General features: G+C 43.8%; 1 protein-coding gene across 2 annotated transcripts in view; it reads right to left on the bottom strand.

Annotated features, from left to right (window-relative positions):
- necab2 (N-terminal EF-hand calcium binding protein 2) overlaps positions 1-21,801 on the bottom strand; it is a 155,137-nt gene that overhangs the window by 21,338 nt on the left and 111,998 nt on the right. The window contains exon 9 of one of the 2 annotated variants that reach the window (XM_043707376.1): positions 6,577-6,633. The exons of the other annotated variant lie outside the window; for it this stretch is intronic. Coding sequence (XP_043563311.1) covers positions 6,577-6,633 — 57 coding nt within the window. The remainder of the gene's footprint in view (positions 1-6,576; positions 6,634-21,801) is intronic. 2 annotated transcript variants of the gene reach the window in all.

Below are 21,801 nucleotides of genomic sequence, written 5' to 3'. Positions count from 1 at the left end.
TCGGGAATTGCACTGACTCGGATCGTAGTACCCTACAACGGATAGTGAGGTCAGCTAAGAAGATCATTGGGGTCTTTCTTCCCTCCATTACAGACATTTACACCACACCCTGCATCTGAAAGACTAAGAGCGTTGTGGAAGGGCTCACACACCCCTCACTCAAACTCTTCTCCCTCCTGTCATCTGACAGAAGATACTGGAGCATTCAGTCTTTCATGGTCAGACGGTGTAACAGTTTCTTCTCCCAAGCCAACAGGCTCCTTAACACAGTATGAACAGACTCTTTCCCATCTGAAACTCTTTGCACGACTTTGAATTGCTGCTAGAAAAATGTCTATTATTTATCATTCTTCTATTACACTGTAACCTGTGTGTTTTGCACTTCCCATGCACTTTATGCCATGTACGATCATGTAGTTTGTGCTGTCCATGTAGCACCCTCGGTCCTGGAGGAACGCTGTCTTGTTTTAACTGTATCAGTTGTATAAGTTGAAATGACAAAAAGAAAAAAAACTACTCTAAGAACATTAGGAAAACAAAGGAGCTAGTCATTGACTTCAGGAAACGGGTGGAGGGCACGGCCCTACCTGCAGCAATGGAGCTGAGGTGGAGATAGTCAGGTTCCTGGGAGTGGTGATCACCAACAATCTGTCCTGGTCCACCCACATCAATGTGATTGTCAAGAGAGCACAACAATGCTTCTACATCCTCAGGAGACTAAGGAAATGCAGTATGTCTGCAAGGACTCTTACCTTCATTGTAAGTCAGATTTCAAACAATAATGAGACAGAATACAGGAAAGAGATTGAATGCTTAGTAGCATGTTTTAAAGACAACGATCTCTCATGAAGAGCACCATAGATGCACCATAGAAAGCATCCTATCTGGGTGCATCACAGCACGGTTTGGCATCTGCTCTTCCCAAGACTGCATGAAACTAGAGAGTTGTGAACACAGCCCAGTCCATCACACAAACCAGCCTTCCATCCACTGACTCCATCAACACTGCCTGCTGCATTGGGAATGCAACCAATGTAATCAAAGACCCCTCCCATCTCAGTTATACTCTCTTCCACCCTCCTCCCTTGGCCAGAAGATATAAATGTTTGAATAACATATGAACAGATTCAAGAACAGCCTCTTCTCTGCTGTTATTGAACTTTTGAACAGACCTCTCAAATGTTAATGTTGATCTCTCGCTCTCTCTGTGCATCTTCTCTGTGGCTGTAGCACTGCATTCTGCACTCTGTTCTGCTACCCTGATGTACTTTGTATGGTACAATCTGCCTGTATAGCACCGAAACCAACACTTTTCACTGTATCTCAGATTATGTGACAACAATAAGTTAAAGCAAAGACTGAACCTATCTTCTGCATGGCCGTCCTTCGCCATTAGCATGGCTGATACCAAGAAGAAGGTTTGATGGCCGTGAATCTACCCAGAATATGTTGGTATGGCTGGCAGCCAACATTATAAGAGAACCCATCCTGAGCCGACATTCCAAGTTAGGACTGGGATTTCTGAAGGGATTATTGATCTCACCAGCTTCAACAACCAATTTCTCCGAGCGCCCCAGACCCATGGTTGAAGGCTGATAAATCTGCGTATGTGAATTACAAGGTCAGCACTGGGTGAGAAACACAGGTGTTTCCACTTTTTCTGTAGACAGGCAAGTCTCATGGTTAAGGTTTGAGTGGTTTGTACCAGTGGCACAGAATGTCTGGCTGTGGACGGGTCAATATCTCAGGGATCAGAAGGAAGGAGGGGACATCAAATCGCTTTTTAGTAATTCATCACTCTTCACAAATCTACTACAATTTCAAGTACCAGACTCTCATTTCACCTCAATCCATTCACCCACCAGCTGTTGGTGATCTCATGCACATACAGTTCAATTCTGGTCTGAGACCAGTCTTACATCTCTCTGAGGAACTGTTGCTACCATCACTCCCTTTATTCTGATGTCTTTCCGAAGTTTTCACTGCTGAGGGAGTTGGGGAGTGCCACTATTTGAGAGGACCACTGTCAATATTAAACATTCATATTTCCGATACAGAATCTGTTAGATACAGAGTCAAGTTCCCTCGACACTATCCCTCTTAAACACACCCATGACTGGTAATAGCATGAGTTTAGACACAGAGGAAAGCTCCCTCTACACTGTTCCTATCAAACACTCCCAGGGTGGGTGTAGCACAGGGTTAGAATCAGGGTAAAGCTTGCTTTACTTTTTTAAACTTAAAGTTAAATTTCCTCTACACTTTTGCAATGAAAATAATGCCCTCTCTGTGCTGCCCGCATTAAACACTCTCACAACAGTTACAGCAAGCAGTATATACAGAGTAAAACTCCCTACACACTGTCCCCATCGAACACTGCAAGGACAGGGACAGCACAGGGTTAGATGCAGAGTAACACCTCTCTGCTTATTTTAACTGGAAGTAAAATTCTTTCCCAATCAAACGTACCCAGTACAGATAAAACATAAGGTTAGATACAGAGTATATGTCCTTCTACACTTTTAAAGTGAGACTAAAGCTCTCTTGACACTGTCCCCATCAAACACTCCCAAAATGGATACAACATGAGGCTTAGCTACAGAGTAAAGCTTCTTCTACTCTTTTAAATGAGACAAAAGCTCTTTCGACACCTGCTCCATCAAGCACTGCTGGACATGTATAGCACGAGGTCAGATATAAAGTAAAGTTTCCTTGGCACAGTCTCCATCAATATAGTTTAGAAACAGCAAAAATCAGGCATCCAGTGGATACCTCAATACACCAGGCAATACAGTTTTCAGGATAAGGGTCCATGGAGTTGGGATTAATATATTAGAATAGAGTTGGTATTGTGGAGGCAGCAGAGATTGGACATATGTAAAGTATATTCAGATTGGCAGATAGTAACCATTGGAATGCTGCAGAAGCCTCAGCCATTTCAAATCTGGATAAATACCTTCGTGGCAAAGAGAGTGCAAGTTTGACACTAAGCTAAATAGAAATGCAAGATGTGGTGAGGACAGGGATGCTGCAGCAAGAATATAGATAGTTTGAGTGGGCCACAAAGTAGCAGATGGAGTATAATGTGGGGAAGTGTTAAGTTATTCACTTTGGTCGTAAGAATAAATAAAACAGAATATTTTTCAAAAGAAGTGTGAAACTTGTAAATGTTGACATTCAGAGAGATTTGGGTGTACTCATACAAACAATTAGGAATGTTTGCATGCAGGTAACAATTAGAAAGGCAAATGGTGTGTCGGCCTTTATTGCAAGGGATTGAAGTGCAGCAATGTAGAAGTCTGGTTGCAATCGTACAAAGTTTTGGTGAGGCCACATCTGGAATATTGTGTGCAGTATGGACTCCCTGGGAAGGGCATTGAAGCAGTTATGCAAAAGTCCACTGTATTAATCCTTGAAATGAGGTGTAAGTGTAATTGAGAATGTTGGAAATCTGAAACAAGTACAGTGATTGCTGGAGAAACTCAGCAGGTCAGGTATCACCTGGGAACAGAGAAGCAGACTTAATATTTTGAGTCTGCTATGACTCTTCTTCAGTTTAGACCTGCATTGTTTCTTGGAAATGAAATACTTTTAGAATAGTAACATAGCAAAAGACTCTTCAGCCTATTGAGTTGACCTTCCCATTCAGTTCGTTTATCACTGACCTTAACAATATTGCCCACGTTATCGCCATATTGCTTAAAGTCATGAGAACTGAGAAATCTATCAATCTCTGCCTTGAACTTGGTGAAGGACCCAAATTCCACAGTTCTCTGGGATAGAGAAGGCTGAAGATTCACCACCCTGTAAGTGAAAGAGTTCTTCCTGGACTCAGTCCTGAATGGGTTGCCACTTATTCAAAGCGAAAACGAAGCCACTTCACTGAAACACTTAGAACTCTGAAAGGGCTCGACGGTATGGGCCCTATGAGGTTGTTTCTACTGGCTAGAGAATCTAAAACGCAGGCATACAGTAAGAAGCCGATCATTTAAGACTGAGATGAGGGGCAATCACTTCAGTGAGAGCTTTGTGAATCTTTGGAATTCCGGTTGTAAGTGCTCCACTGTTGAATGTGCTTGGGACTGAGACAGATTCTTGTGGTCTCTCGGGGGTGAGGGGAGTGGGAAGGAAAGTGCAGTACAAATGCAATCTGTGTTGGAAGGTGGAGCAGGCTCGATGGGCTGAATGGTTCATTCCTGCTCCTATTCCCTGTGTTCTTGTGCATACAGTGGAATGGAGAATGCGTCATTCAAGTAACTATCGCATCAATCAGTACTCTCCCCAATGCACCATCCAATGCAATCTACAGTGCATCATTTAATGCACTATTCACTGTATCACTCAATATATTATGCGGGAAACCAATATTGTTGCAAATGTTATCCCCAAGAATACATAGTCCTCTGCCCCGTCTGCTCTACTAGAAACATGGAAAGTAGGCACAGGGTAGGCCAATCGGCCTTTCCAGTTGTTCAGTTATTCAATGTGATCTGAGCTGATCATCCAATTCAGTATCCTGGTCTCATTTTCTCCCCATATCCTGCAATCACTTTAGCCCTGAGGAATATATCTAACTCCTTCCTGAAAACATTCAATGATTTGATCTGAACTGCTTTCTCTGGTAGAGGATTCGACAAGCTTGCCACGCTCTGGGTGAAGAAACATCTCCTTATCTTAGTCCTAAATGGTCCACCCTGTATCCTTTGACTGTGACCCCCTAGCTCTGGACGCCCTGGTCATCTGGAACATCCTTTCTGCATTCACCTGATAGAGATTTTTTAGTGTCCATGAGATCCCCCTCATTCTTCTTAACTTCAGTGAATATTGTCCTAACCGATGCAGACTCTCTTCATATATTAGTCCTGCCATTTAAGGAATTAACCTGGCAAAACCTCCCTCCATTGCCACTGCATCCTTCCTTAGATAAGGAGACCAAAATTGCACGTAATTCTCCAGGCGTGGTCTCACTATACAATTGGAGCAAGACATCCCTGCTTTTGTACTCAAATCCTATTACTATGAAGGCCATTAAACCATTTACCTTCTTCACTGTCTGTTGTACCTATATGCTTATTTTCAATAGAAAGAGATCAGAGTTTAACGTTTCGCTTGCAGTGAGCCTTCCTCAGAACCTGTTCCTCACTAAACCCGAAATATGAACTTTTTTTCTCTCCACAGATGCTCCCAAACCTCCGAGCCTTTCCGGTAAATTCTGTTTTTGTTTCTGATTATCAGCATCCCACAGTCCTTTGGGTTTTTATGTTCAGCGACTGGTCTACAAAGGCACCAGGGTCTCATTGTACCTTCCCCCTTTCTCAATCTATAGCCATCTTGCCTGTTCAAGCTTCATGTTTGAAACACAGTGGAACCGGATCTCATTTAAATCTTTTTGCTGTTCAGGAAATTTGTTTGATCCTTGTCCACTGACTATTCTAAGCGCATGTGATTCTAAAATGGTCACATAGCCCAGGACCTCCTCACCACAGATTACATCTGCACTGAAAGTGGGAGAAGGATTGAACCTGAGAGATCAGGTTAGATTCCCTACAGAATGGAAACAGGCCCTTCACCCCAACAAGTCCACACAGACCCTCTGAAGAGTAACCCACCCAGACCCATTCCCCTACTCTATATTTACCCCTGACTCATGCATCTAACAATATGGGCAATTTAGCAAGGCTAATCCATCTGACTGGCACATCTTTGGATTGTGGGAGGAAACCCACACAGACACAGGGACAATGTGCAAACTCCACACAGACAGTTGCCCGAGGTGGGAATCGAACCCGGGTCCCTGGCGCTGTGAGGCACAGTGCTAACCACTGAGCCAATCTTAACGGTTGACTGACATGGGCAAGTGCATGAGCCCTGCCTGATACTTTTGACCATGCCGACAAACTCCTTCCAGCTTGAGCCACTCCACACTGATCAGTAGCAGGAGCAATGCCTGACGTCCCTGCTCCCCCTTCTCATTCAGTCAGTCTGACCGTAATGTGTCATTGATAGCCGAGCTGGGGAAAGTGAACCTTGTTGCCCCTGTGAGCATTGGCGTTAGCACAGCAGTATACCCACCCCTGGATTCCTGTAGCAGTTTGATGATTAATGCCCACCTGCATGGATCTGGCTTCAAGACAGACTGATCTTCAGGCTTAGGCTTCTTTATAACACTGTTACAAGTTAAGACCAAATACTACAACATGTTATTCAGAAATATACCGGTGTCTAATCTATCGTTGCAGTATTGAAATCCTATTCCATAAAATCTACCACTCAACACCAATAGGTGTATTCCATCCTTCTCTGTATGTGTTCCCAACATTCACATGGCTAGAATTCAGGCTACTGCCCCACTCTTTATGGGGGTCTCTCTCTTCGTTCTTGACTCTGCCCACAGTATGCTATTTATACCCACTGAGGAGCAACACCGTGGTATCATTGCAGGGTCCAAAAGTTCTTAAATGACATTCACCAACTGCCAGAAACCAGCCATTTTTTCCCACCTCCTCCACACATAACAGGCACCCTAAGAGGTGATGGGAAAAGCAGGTAATTCTGCAAAGGCCAGTGCATACTCACCGAGCAAGTCAGGTTCTCATTGTCCATCACCTTCTGCTGCAGGTCAAGCCACATGGTCTGAAAGCAGAGACAAATCACTGGGGTGAGAGGGAGGAGGACAGCAGAGTCTATCAGCGCACCAGCAGCCCTGAACTAGTCAGCAGCACCAACCCCCGACACACAGACACTCATGGTCTACGTTTTACTCGCAACATAATCCCAAGGGGAGTCACATCGAAGAAATTAAGTATCGTAGCTGCAACAGATTCTAACCAAAGTGCCAATTCAGCTGCCACTGAGATCTCTGCATAGATCATTAAATGGGAGCTGCAGTCTCTCAAAGTGGATTTTTTGATGTATTACTGACAGCTTTTTATGCACCTGCTGCAGATTACCTCCCACCCACTCACACTCCCCGTTCCTCCTGGAGGTATACATCCCATTTTTGAGCCCAAAGATTGTGGCCACGCCCCATTTCTGAGACTGGAGAGCACTCGGACGTCCAGGCTGCCTCTCCAGCTAGACATCGTCAAAGATGCCCTCCTTCTGTTGATCGGAAAAGATCTCCACTGCTCCAACCTTCCCCAGGGGCCAGGCTGACATTAATTCCTTTATCAACAGCACAATTTGGCCTTCAACACATTGCTGTATATGGGATCTTACTGTGCACATGTTTGCTGCTGTGTTTCCTACATTACAAGTGATGGCACCTCAAATTGGGTTCAAGGCATCTTGGGGTAACGTGAAAGGTTCAATAAATATACAAAGGGGTCTCATATCAGACTGGTATTGGAAGGGACCATGATGCTAAATTAATGAAGCATCATGAAGCTGGATACCTGTTTGAAAAGACAACTGGTTGAAGGTGTCGAGCTATTCTGCCTTGAACAGAATCACTGCCATGCCTGACCCAGTCCACATGTGCCATCCACATGCTTGCATTCTCTGTCAGAACTTTTTGTAAGCACCATCAGACAGCCAAGCCCAGTACAGACCAGAAATTGAAAGCTTTGTAACAAAGAAATGTCATTAGAAACAGAAGCAGGAGTAGGCCATTTGGCCCCTTGAATTTGCCCTGCTATTCCATAATATCGCTGCTGATTCTGATTCTAAGCTTGACTCAATTTCCTCATTGCAGCAGGATACTGGCTCCGCAGAAGAATCTTCGAGGTGAGTCATCAGTTCTCTATAAAAGTAGGCAGGCTTTCTGAGTGCATGGACTGTGGGAACACAGTGTACAACAAGGCATTGGATAGGAATGTTAACTTGGAAATTTGACAGAGAGGGGAAACCGTGCTGCTTATCATGCTTTTTTTTTCAGCATCCAAAAGCTACTTCTTAATTTTTGTTTCATTAGTTGAGCAGCCACGTGATTGTTTGGTGAACGTTTATATTCTTCGCCCTTTAAATGCAGGCAGTACTTTAAATGGAGAGAACTGGAAACCCCAGTTAATTGACATTTCTAAATGTGAAGAGTCAAAATGTGTGGAACTGGAAAAGCACAGCAGGTCAGGCAGCATCTGAGGAGCAGGAGAGTCAACATTTCAGGCATAAGCGCGGTGCCAAGTTGGAGGGTTGGATCTGGGATAAGGTGGAGGGAGAGGAGATGAGGAAACTGGTGAAATTGACATTGTTGCCCCGTGGTTGAAGGGTCCCGAGGCAGAAGATGAGGCGCTCCTCCTTCAGGCGTCGGATGGCTTGGATTTGGGGGTGGAGGAAGCCTAGGACTAGCACATCCTTGGCAGAGTGGGAGTGGGAGTTGAAGTGGTCAGTCGCAGTGCAATGGGGTTGTTGGGTGCATGTGGCCTGAAGATATTTCCTGAACCATTCCTCAAGTTGGCATCCTGTGGTGTGGAAGTCATAAAACTATAGAGTCATATAGCATGGAAACAAACCTTTTGGTCGAACCAGTCCATTCTGAACATAATCTAAACCAGTCCCATCTACCTGCGTTTGGCATATATCCCCCCATGTACTTATCCAAATATCTTATAAACATTGTAACTGTACCTGCATCCACCACTTCCTTTGGAAGTTCGTACCTCACATGAACCATTGCCTGTGTGAAAAAAGTTGGCCCTGATGTCTTTTTAACATCTTTTTCCTCTCACTTTAAAAATATGCCCCCTAGTTCTTGAAATACCCCACCCTAGGGAAAAGACACCTGCCATTCACCTAATCTAAACACCTCATGATTTTATAAACCTCTATAAGACCATCCCTCAACCTCCTATGCTCCAGTGAAAAAAGTCTCAGCCTATCCAGTCTCTCTGAATAAATCATAACCTCCATTCCCAGAAACACCCTGATAAATCTTTTCTGAACCGTCTCCAGCTTATTAATATCCTTCCTACAACAGGACACCAGAACTGGACACAATACTCCAGAAAACACCTCACCAAAGTCATATAGGACCTCCATGTGACATCCCAACTCCTACAACCAAAGGTCTGAGCAATGAAGGCAAGCGTGCTAAACACCTTCTTAACCATCCTGAGGGGAGATCTGGGAAGTTAAAGAGAAAGGACAAAATAATAATGCAGTTCAGTGATATGGGTAAAGATAGCTGTTGTACAACGCAATGGTTCTGGTGGGATTAATGTTCAAATTACATTGGGTTCACCAATCTATTGATTTCAGAAACAGTAGAGACAAAACGTTTTGCTCTAGCTTTTGTGGGGAGCACATATATCTGCACCGGCTCCTTAACTACCTAATAGATCACAAAATTATTAGATGTAGGAACAGAAGAAGGCCATTCAGCCCATTTGGCCTGCTCCACCATTCAATAGGATTATAGCTGATCGGATAATTCTCAACTCCACTTTCCTACCTGTACCCCATAACTCTCATTCCACTTACTGATTTGAAATTATTTCCAGATAATTATACCTGACCAAATATAGTTGTACTTATTGTTATCATATAATTAACCAACTTTTTATGTAGGAACAGTCCCTCTTCTGCAGATACTCCACTACTAATCACTGAGACAAAGACAATGCAAGGATAACTGACAGAAGAGAACTACCTCAAAAAACCCTTACTCAAACTACCAGGAGTCATCCTCTGGGAAAATAGCACAAAAACCAGAATTAGGAAGGCACAAAGTGTATGAACGGAAGTATGCAGCGGACATAAGGTCAGAGTTGGTTAAAATGGTAAAAGGACAAAGTTAAAGGCTCTTTATCTGAATGCATGCAATATTTTAACAAGATGGCTGAATTGAAGGCACAAATAGAAATAAATGATGATGAGATGATAACCATTTTGAGATGTAGTGGCAAAATAGCCAATACTGGAATGTGAATATTCAATGGTGTTTGACATTTTAGAAGGTTAGGAAGAAAGGAAGAACTGGTTAACGAAGGATGAGTATAGCACTGAGAAATGATCTTGTTTTGTAGAGTTAAAATGTGACTGTACTCCACCCCACAATTAGTGTGGGTGGCAATAAGAAATAGCAATAGAAATGACACTAGTGGGAGATTTCCATCACTGGATACATTATAGAACTATAAATATAGAGAGGCCTATAAACATTAAATAATCAGGAAGGGGGGCTTGTAAAATGTATGGCAATAATAGTGTATAATTTTAGATATTTTTCAATTGAATTGTTCAGAGATGGTATTGCACACCTTCTGGAGCAGATGGTTCTTGAACCTGGGCTGTTTGGTTCAAAGGTAGGGTACTGCGAATGCAGCACAATCTTTATATTTATTATTCAAATTACATTGAGAAAATCAGACTGGAGGATAATTTCAGAGAATACATTCAAAACAATTATGTTTTTTTTTAAACAAAAATTGTGGACCTAACCTTGGAACAACTATTTCAGATTTTCAAAGTAATAAGACAGAATCAATTAACCTTATATTAAGGGAACTTCTAGGTAAGAGTGATCATAACATGATGGAATTTCACAGTCAACTTGAGGGTGAGCAATATGGATCTCATGCTACTGTCTTAAACTGAAATATATTAAAAAAAACCCTTGTAGACAAAGGTTGCCTATCATGGACTGGAAAGTAGGATGGTGAAGAAGCAGGAGCAAGCAATTAAGAGGGTATATTTATAACTTTCAATAAAGTTTCATACTGTGACCATTGCTGGGATGGCATGGAGATTTACAGAAATGCAGCACCTCATATTTATCTAAATTAAACTCCATCTGCCACTTCTCAGCCCATTGGCCCTTCTATCAAGGTACTGTTGTACACTGAGGGAATCTACTTCGCTGTCTGCCACACCTCCAATTTTAGTGTTACCTGTAAACTGTCTAACCATACCACCTACGTTCACATCCAAATCATTTATGTGTTGGACCCAGCACCGATCCTTGTGGCATGCCACTGGTCACAGGCTTCCAGTCTGAAAAGCTACCCTATAACACCACCCTCTGTCTTCTACCTTTGAGCCAGTTCTGTATCCAAATGGCTAGATGTCCATGTATTCCATGTGATCTAACTTTACTAGTGCACCATGAGGAATATCATCGAATGTCTTACTGAAGTCCATATAGATCACGTCCATTGCTCTGCCCGCATAATCTTCAAAAAACTCAATCAAGTTTCTGAGACATGATTTTTCACGCACAAAGCCATGTTGACTATCCCGAATTAGTCCTTGCCTTTCCAAATACATGTAGATCCTGTCCCTCAGGATTCCCTCCAACAACTTGCCCACCACCGATGGCAGGCTCACCAGTCTATAGTTCCCTGGCTTGTCCTTACCACTTTTTTTAAAATAGTGGCACCACATTAGCCAACCTCCAGTCTTCTGGCACCTCACTGGTGATTGTCAATGATACAAATATCTCAGCAAGGGGCCCAGCAATCTCTTCTCTTGTTTCCCACAGAGTTCTAGGGTACACCTGATCAGGTCCTGGGAAGTTATCTGCTTTTATGCAGTTTAAGACGTTCAGCATCTCTTCCTCTGCAATATGGGCATTTTTCAAGATGTTGCTATTCATTTCCCCATGTTAATATCCTTCTGCACAGTAGACACTGATGCAAAATGAGCATTTAGTATTTCCCCCATATCCTGTGGTTCCGTACAGAAGTGGCCTTGCTGAACTTTAAGGAGCCCTATTCTCGCTCTACTTATCCTTTTGTCCTTAATGTATTTGTAGAATCCCTTTGGATTCTCCTTAACTCTATTTTCCAAAACTATTTTACCTCCTGATTTCCCTCTTAAGGATACTCCTACTGCCTTTGTACTCTTCTATGGATTAACTCGATCCCTGCTGTCTATACCTGATAAGTGCTTCCTTCTTTTTCTTAACCAAAACCTCTATTTCTCTAGTCATCCCCTATCCAACCAGCCTTGCCCTTCACCCTAGCAGGAACAAATTCTCTCTGGATTCTGGCTTTATAAGGATCATGAACACCAGAGCTTCCAGTACTAACCTCTGTGGAACACCAATAGTCACATCCCTTGATACTGCACAACTCCATCTTTAATACCAGCCTGCCATGAGGGACCTTGTCAAAGGCTCCCTTTGACAATCACTACAGTGTGGAAGCAGGCCATTCAGTCCCTCGGGTCCACACCTACCCTCCGATGAGCGTCTCTCCCAGACCAACCCCCCTGCTACATCACTGTAACCCCACATTTCCCATGGCTAGTCCACTTAGTCTGCACAGCGCTGGACACTATGGACAATTGAGCATGGCCAATCCACCTAACTTGCACATCTTTGGACAATGGCTGGAAACTACAGAGACAGTTGCCCGAGAATGGAATCGAACCTGAGTCTCTGGCGCTGTGAGGTAGCAGTGCTGACCATTGAGCTATCAGGTTGCCCATTTGGAGAAGATAGTTGGGGTCCTTTGATTTTGATTAGTATTCCCTATTATTTCAACATTATAAAGTGCTAACTATAGACTAGCCAAGACTTCAGCTGTAGTAGAAAGCTGCTGGAGAGAACCACCTCCTTGTAGTCATATGATCATACGTCACTTCCCAATTATCTCATTTACAGACTGTCATTAACCCCTTGTACTACACCAGCAGAGATGTCTCTTCTGGACAAGCCAAGAGACCTTCAGATGTATTCGGCTTCTGGCACTTTGGTGCCAGCAAATCAGGGCAGGAATTATACACTTAATGGTAAGGTCCTAGGGAGTGTTGCTGAACAAAGGTACCTTGGAGTACAAGTTCATAGTTCCTTGAAAGTAGAGTCTCAGGTACATAGGATAATGAAGAAGGTGTTTCTTACGCTTGTCTTTATAGGCCACTGCATTGAATATAGGAGTTGGAAATCCTGTACAGGATGTTAGTTTGGCCACTTTTGGAGCAATTCTGGTCTCCCTCCAAGAGAACAATGTTGTGAAATTGAAAGGGTTCAGAAAAGGTTTACGAGGATGTTGCCGGAATTGGAAGATTTGAGCTATAGGAAGCAGCTGAACAGGCTGGGGCCATTTTTCCTGGAGCAACGGAGGCTGAGGTATGACCTTATAGAGTTTTATAAAATCATGAGGGGCATGGATAGGCTAAATATACAAGGTATTTCCTCCGTGGTGGTGGAATCCAAAACTAGAGGCATTGGGATTAGGGTGAGAGGGGAAGGATATAAAAGGGATCTAAAGGGCAACTTTTTCACAGAGGGTGGTACGTGTATGAGCTGCCAGAAGAAGTGATAGAGGGTGGTATGATTACAACATTTAAAGGGAACTGGTTGGTTTATATGAATAGGAAGGGTTTAGAGGTATATGGACCAAATGCTGACAAATGGACCTAGATTTATCTCAGAGATCTAGTTGGCATGGATGAAATGGACCGAAGAGTCTGTTTCCGTGCTGTGTATCTCTATGACTCTATGACTCCATAAATGATTTAGAGGATAACATAGCAAGTCTAATTAGTAAGTCTGCACACAACACAAAGATTGTGGAGTTGCAGATAGTGAGCAGGATTGTTAGAGGATACAACAGGATATAAACCCGTTGGAGGAATGAGAAGAAAAATGACAGTTGGAGTTTAATCTGGACAAATGTGAGATGATGCATTTTGGAAGGTCAAGTACAGGTGGAAATTACACAGTGAAGGCCAGAACCCATAGGATTATTGATATGCAGAGGGATCTGGGTATGCAGGTACACAGGTTACTGAAGGTGGCAGCACAGGTAGCTATGGTAGTAACAAAGGCCTAAGGCATGCTTGCCTTCATTAGAAGGGGCATAAGAATTGAGTATAAGAATAGACAAGTTATGCTGCAGCTTTATAGAACTTCAGCTGGGCCACCCTTGGAATATTGTGTACAGTTCTGGTCACCACACTACCAGAAGAATGTGAATGCTTTGGGGAGGGTACTGAGAAGGTTTACTAAGGCATTGCCTGGTATGGGAGATTTTAGTGATGAAGAAAGTTTGGATAGACTGGGTTTGTTTTCACTGGTCACAAGAGGTCAAGGGGTGACCTGATAGAAGTTTATAAGATTGTGAATGGCATAGATAGAGTGAAAAGTACGAGGCTTTTCCCCAGGGTGGAGGGGTCAATTACGAGGTGACACAGGTTCAAGGTGCAAGGGGGGAATGTTTAAAAGAAACGTGTGAGGCACATTTTGCACACAAAGAGTGGTGAGTGTCTGGAACGTGTTACCAGAGGAGATGGTGGAAGCAGATACAATAGCAGCATTCAAGAAGCACCTGGATGAATATATGAATCGGATGGGAATAGAGGGATATGGATCCTCTAAGTGAAGGCAGTTTTAGTATGGAAGGGCAACTTGTGATGATGCAAACTTGGAGAGCCAAAGGGTCTGGTCCTGTGCTGTATTATTCTATGTTCTATGAAACCCTGTCTCTGTGGGAGAAAGTGAGGACTGCAGATGCTGGAGATCAGAGCTAAAAAATGTGTTGCTGGAAAAGCGCAGCAGGTCAGGCAGCATCCAAGGAGCAGGAGAATTGACGTTTCGGTCATAAGCCTGAAGACGGGCTTATGACCAAAACGTCGATTCTCCTGCTCCTTGGATGCTGCCTGACCTGCTGCGCTTTTCCAGCAACACATTTTTCAACCCTGTCTCTGTACCAGTCGTTCTGATACAACAGACAGGTGAACAAAGGGTGTTGTAAGGAGGAAGAGGTGACACTGGGAGGAGGGTGGAGGTAAACTTCAACAGGGATCCCCCAATCAGGAGAGGAGTCCCACAATGAAGACATCAAGCACCTCACTTCACCAAGAACACACTGATCTCCCAGGCACACCTCTATTCATCACCTCTGCTTGGTTAAACTAAAGCAGAGGGTGTGCAGTTGCAATTGATGATGGGAGTTTTTTTCTACGCAGTGAGTTGTTACAAATTTGAATACATTGTCAAAAACAGCAGATAGCAAAATACGAGAGTCAATTGTAAACCTAACACAAAAGAAAACAACTCTGGGGTAAACGCAGGGCTTTGGAACCTGCGGATTGCTATTTCAAAGTATCAGTACAAGCAGAATGGACCTTGTGGCCTCCTTCAGTGCTGTGTGATATGATAATTCTGCGATTGTTATTTTTATCTCAGATTCTGGAAGAAAATGCAACGTTTCCCGCAATTGTAGATGCCAATGTTAAAGAAAGGGGAAGTCACAACAAAGACTGCTGTTATCAGACCACGACCAAGATGGCAGGAAAAAAAGAGAGAGACAGAATAACAGCTAATTGATTTTGCAGAGACACAACTGGAATAGTTCAATGAAGGTATCATTGAAGTTTTAACCCCTAAGTCTTCCAAAGAAGCATTGATCATTCTGAACTTTGGATTTTCCCAATAGGTTTGCTTGCATATTATTCTTGCAATGATGGTGTATTATAAAAGCAAATCTTTGAAAACCTTTTTTCTGCCTTGATTGATACATACTGCTTTATAATGAAAAGGTAGAGATTTTTTAAAACTACAACTGAGTAATTGCACATGTCATTGTAATCTCTTCCTTCTCCTTCTCCCCCCCCCGCCGCCCCCCCCCCCCCCCATATTGCCTCATCTTGCAGGATTTCTCACCAGAGCAGTGCAGATCTGTTAAAGACTACACTGATCTCCAAAGGCAGTGATCAGCCAGATGCGTCCAGCAATAATCCCAATTTGTACTGGATTGGAAAGATCCTACAGAAGTTGACAGACAGGTCACTGCTGCAACTTTTGACTGGGGAAACTTAAATCCTTGTCCCAAATGGATTTTTATGCACAATATTGGAATTGAAATATTTAACTCATAAAATGTCTGGCTTGTTAAATGCCATATCAAAGCATTTAATTCCTAAAGGTGTGTGCATCAATTCAGTTTTCATTGCAAGCTAGTAGCTTGGATGGAATAGTAATAGAAGGGAGGTCACGTTGAAAAATCACAAATATATAAACATCACATTCAGATTCTCCTGAATGCCACTAAAAAACATGAAGATGTGTCCATTTATACGTTCCCCAAGTTTTGGCAGTGAAGAAATATAGAAAATAGAAGCAGGAGTAGGCCATTCGGCCCTACAAACCTGCTCTGCTATTCAATATGATCATGGCTGATCGTCTAATTCAATAGACTGTTCCCAGTTTTCCCCCAATATCCATTCATGGTTTTAGCTCCAAGTGCTATCTCCAATTCATTCTTGAAATCCTATGATGTTCTGGTTTCAACTTCCTTCTGTAATAGTGAATTCTACAGGCTCACCACTCTCTGGGTGAAGACATTTCTCCTAACCTCAGTGCTAAATGGCTTACCCCACACCCTTTGAATGTGACCCCTGGTTCTGGACTCCCCCACTGTTGGGAATATCCTTCCTGCATGTATCCCGTCCATTCTTTTAAACTCCAGCAAATATAATCCCAACTGATCTAGTCTCTCTTCATATGTCAGTCCCACCATCTCAGGAAATAGTCTGGTGAACCTTTGCTGCATTCTCCCCATTCCTTCCTCCGATAAGGAGACTAAAATTGCGCACAATACCAAGGCCCTGTACAATTACAGCAAGACATCCCTGTTTCTGTACTTGAATCCTCTTGCTGTGAAGGCCAACATACCACTTACCTTCTTCACCTGCTCTACCTGCATTAACTGGGGTACAATTCTCTTTGCTCTCCCTAGCCCAATCTATCACTATTCTGATCACAATCTGCCTTCATCTTTTTTTTGTTACCACGGCAGGAGAATAGAGACCCCGCCCCTTCAAAATTCCTGACATTCCACTCATTTTGCCCTCTCAACACTTGACACTCCGGAGATGTCATTCTATTCAAATTACATGAGGGACTGTCAGTAAATTTCTTAATTTCTGCATTAATTAACAGTTGTATTTTGGCAATTGAAATTTCTAGCACATTAATAAGAGGAGCAGCTCAAAATTATACAGGGGTCAATCAACAAAGGGTCTCGACTTCCTTATTTCACTGACTATACCTCTGGGTTTTTTTTTTGTCCTGGAAGTTAAAGATGCAATTTCCATATGAATCCTCTGTGCTGTACTCATCAGCAACTGCTGCCTAAATGGGGGAACACGTGTAAGCAGGGGATGAGAAATTTGATAAAGGCACGGCTTGCCCTTGTTACTAGATGATAAAAGGAGGAAAGGGGAGAGTGAGGTGGTCAGACATGGAGACACCAAGTTACTTTCGATGAATGAAAGTAGAACAGAGAACCATCTGTGCGGATAGGCAAAAAGAGAAAGAAAGCAAAGCTGAAAAATCTGACAAATTAGGGAATGAAAAGGCTGGAAATGTGATGGAGGAACATTCAATTGAGGCATTAAAGGGGACATTTGGGGTTATTTGAATAGAACTAATGTGCAATAAATATGGGGAAAAAGTCAAGAGTTACTCAGTAACGATGCTCACAATGGACTGAACAACCTCCAGTGATGTAACAATGCTGCGTTTCTATGAAGCAAATATGAACATTAATTTAGCTCAAGTAGGCTGATGTCAAAGGATTAATATCAAATAAGGTTCCAGGTAACTGGAAAGAACTTGTGAATTTGGAATCTATTTATTTTTAAAACCGTCTCATAGTTAATTGGATGGAAAGTTGATTAATTATATTTAATGTCAAACTGTGCAGCAGTATCACAAGAATATTTTTCATAATAATCTGCTGAGTTCCTGTTTTCTATATCATCTGTGTATTAATAGCAGACCCTCAGCAATGAAATAAATTTGCGAGAGATTGATGCTGTAATTGTACCAATTAACTGTGCAATTAGAGCCAAGATTAACTGAGATTAAAATTGTTAATTGAGAGATTAATGACAATTATTTATTTTCTCTGGTTTTGACAGCCACAAACAACACAGCAGGTGGCACAGCCTGGCACACAGTGGGTTGCCGTTTGAGATGGGTCCTTGCCCCGGCTCAAGGCCTGTGGTGATCATTTCGAGAAACAAATCGAGAACCTCATCTCATGGGCTGTTCATGGAGAATTAGGGAGTTTGCACTTCCAATGATTTCACTGCACATCTGACTCGACTCAAAGCATGCATGTCAACAGTTTGTAAAATTGGGTAGGGTTTGAAAAGGAATCTCGTACTGCTGTGTTAGGCTAAGACTGGGATGGGGAGGGTTGTTGTTGGTTGAAATCAGTAGAAAGAAGGTGATCAGCATATTAAACTCTGAGAACTAGAACATTTGGAAGGGCTAATCTTGAGAAGGAAGCCATGTGGTTCAGTGTGTAGCTATCTCTGCCTCTAGAACACAGGCTCCGTGTTCAAGTCTCGCTCCAGCACCTTTCTGAAAAATTCACTCAGGGGATGTGGGCATCGCTGTCTGGGCCAGCGTTTATTGCCTATCCCTAATTGTCCTTGAGGAAGTGGTGGTGTGCTGTCTTCTTGAACTGTCTCAGTCCATTTGGTGTAGGTACACCCACAATGCTGTTGGGAGATTCCAGGATCTTGATCCGATGACAGTGAAGGAACAGCGATATATTTCCAAGTCAGAATGGTGAGTGGTGTTCCCATGTATCTGCTGCTCTTGGACTTCTAGATGGCTGTGGTTGTGGGTTTGGAAAGTACTGTCTAAGGAGCCTTGGTGAATTTCTGCAGTGCATCTCCTAACTAGCGGACACTGCTGCGTTGGTGAGGGAAGGACTGACTATGTGTGGATATGGTGCCAATCAAGCAGCTGCTTTGTCCTGGATAGTGTTAAGTTGTTGGAGCTGTACGCATCCAGGCAAGTGGGGTGTATTCCATCACAGTTCTGACTTGTATCTTAAAGACAAGCTTTAGGGAGTCAGGAGGCAGGTTACTCATTGCAAGATTCCTCGCCTATGACTTGTGATTATAGCCACTGCATTTATATGGTGAGTCCAGTTCAATCTAGTCAATGGTAACCCCAGGATGTTGATGGTTGGGGATTCAGCGACGGTGATGCCATTGAATGTCAAGGCGCAATGCGTATGTTCCTTCTTATTGGAAATGGTCATTGCCTGGCATTTGTATGTTGTGAATATTACTTGCTACCTTTTAGCCCATTCAAACATGAACAGATTAGTATCTAAGGAGTCACGAGTGGAGTTGAACATTGTGCAACCATTGATGATGCAGTTGAAGATGGTTGGGCCTAGGACGTTACCTTGAGGGACACCTGCAGTGAGTGAGATGATTGACCAAAACCATGATGGGATGTGTGTTCACAATACAGCCAGAAGGTTGAGTTTCGACTTTGGAAGTTCTACCAACACATGTCGATGACAAGCAGCAAGGACAGGACAGATTTCTGGTCAGCCACAAGATCATAGAATCCCTACAGTGTGGAAGCAGGCCAACTGGCCCATTGAATTCACACCAACCCTCTGAAGAGCATCACTCCCAGAACCATCTCCCTACTCTATCCCTGTAACCCTGTACTTCCCATGGCTAACCCATCTAACCTGTACATCCCTGAACACCATGGACAATTTAGCATGGCCAATCCACCTCACCAATACGTCTTTGGATTGTGGGAGGAAACCGGAGCACCCAGAGGAAACCCACGCAGACACGGGGGAGAATGTGTAAACTCCACACAGACAGTTGTCTGAGGCTGGAATCGAACCTGATCCCTGGCGCTGTGAGGCAGCAGCGCTAACCACTGAGCCACCGTGCAGCCTGTGGAGTCGGGAGCTGCCTCCGTGCCTTACTGTCAGTGGAGGTTGTTGTGTTGTGGAAGGTGGGACCTGTCTTTGGGAAGAGAACCTCAGAAGAGGGACCTTGAGCAGCTAACTGTCTCTTACAGGCCCCATAATTATTCTGATGAGAATAAGTGAAGAATTTGTGCAGCGATTTCCAAGACATTCCAAAGAGCATTAACAACTGACAGAATGCAGCCATCACTGCAGCGTGGGGAATATGGCAGTCAGGAGGTGCACAGCAAGATCCCACAAACACCACCACCACGGTGACAAGAGCAACAGTTTCAGTGAAGCCAGTCGAGAGATAAATATTGAACAGGACACTGCCTGGATCACTTCTGCTCAGCCTCGAAACAATCCCCTGGGGTCTGCCCGAGGAGGCAGGTGGGGATGGAGTTTGTCACCAGAATGTTGTCACACCATGGAGAACAGAGAGTTTGATGGTTCTCAGTGAAAATTGTATCGTACACGTCTGCATTTAACACAAATGGACTCGTGTGCCATTTTTCATTCACTCACGGAACTTTTGGTATCACCAGGCTGGCCGGCGTTTATTGCCCATCCCTAGCTGCCCTTGAACTGAGTGGCTTGCTAGGCCATTTCACAGGGCAGTTGAGAGTCAACCACATTAATCTGAGTCTGCAGTCAGGCCTTTATCCTGTCCGGAAGCAGCGGGAGACAGAGCGGAGGTGACGTTGGGACCAGGTGGTTGCCGGGAAGATAAGGACTTAGTATATATTTGGGCAGCAGCTAAACCTGAGATACTACATGTGTAGTATCTCCCTCCCACCCCTCTCCTCTAATCAGAAGAAAAGGACTCTGCAAGGTAAGACTCTTTGTTTCTTTTATATATTTAAGTGCATTGTTTGGTATTAGTTAGTTGAGTTAAAGCTAAGGCTTACAATAGCAGAGGACCTCAGACCTGTGGCATGTGCCTCTTGCTTGATGTGGGAGCTCAGGGACGTGGCTGACGTTCCTGACTCTTACACTTGCCAGAAGTGTGTCCAGCTGCAGGTCCTGTTTGACCACATGACGGCTCTGGAGCTGCGGATGGACTCACTGTGGAGCATCCGCGATGCTGAGGAGGCCGTGGATAGCAGATTTAGTGAACTGGTCACACCGCAGGTTAGAATTGCTGAGGGAGACAGTGAATGGGTGACCAAAATGCAGAGAAAGAGCAGGAAGGCAGTGCAGGTTTCCCCTGCGATCATTTCTCTCCCAAGCAGGTATACCATTTTGGATACTGTTGGGTGAGATGGCTCACCAGGGAAGGCCAGCAATTTCCAGGATCATGGCACCGTGGCGGACACTGCTGTTCAGAAGGGCGGGAAAAAGACTCGTATGGCCATAGTCATACGGGAGTCTATTGTGAAGGGGAGTAGATAGGCGGTTCTGTGGCCGAAAACGGGACTCTCGGATGGTATGTTGTCTCCCAGGTGCTCAGGTCAGGGATGTCACCAATCGGCTGCAAAGCATTCTGAAAGGGGAGGGTGAGCAGCCAGTTGTCTTGGTGCGCATAGGCACCAACTATATAAGTAAAAAACGAGATAAGCAGAACTCAGGGAGATAGGAGAGAGGTTAAAGAGGAGGACCTCAAAGATAGTGATCTCAGGATTGCTACCAGTGCCACTTGCTAGTCAGGGTAGAAATGAAAGAATAGGCACGATGAACACATGGCTTGAGGAATGGTGTAGGAGGCAGGGGTTCAGATTTCTGGGACATTGGGACCAATTCTGGGGAAGGTGGGACTATTACAAATTGGATGGTCTAACCTGAACCAGACTGGAACTAATTTCCTTGGGATAGTTTTTGCGATTGCTGTTGGGGAGGATTTAAACTAATGTGGCAGGGGACTGGGAACCGGAAGAGAAGACTGGTAGACAGTGAGGTGGAAACGAGACACTGTAAGGAACAGGATCATGAAGTTAGCATTACCAAGGGGATGAACAGGCAGAGAGCAGATGAATGCAAAGGAACTAGTGGTCTGAAGTGCATATACTTTAATGCAAGGAGTATAGTGGGTAAGGCAGATAAACTTAGGGGTGGATAGGTACCTGGGAGTATGATGTTACTGTGATCACAGAGACTTGGTTGAAGGAAGGGCATGATTGACAACTAGAGTCAAGATTAGAGTTATGCTGGAAAAGCACGGCAGATCAGGCAGCATCCG

The sequence above is a fragment of the Chiloscyllium plagiosum genome, chromosome 17, assembly GCF_004010195.1.
Source record: "Chiloscyllium plagiosum isolate BGI_BamShark_2017 chromosome 17, ASM401019v2, whole genome shotgun sequence".
In the NCBI taxonomy this organism is placed as follows: Eukaryota; Metazoa; Chordata; class Chondrichthyes; order Orectolobiformes; family Hemiscylliidae; genus Chiloscyllium; species Chiloscyllium plagiosum.
The sequence above is the reverse complement of the archived record's forward strand: the minus strand, read 5'-3'. Positions and strand labels throughout refer to the sequence as shown.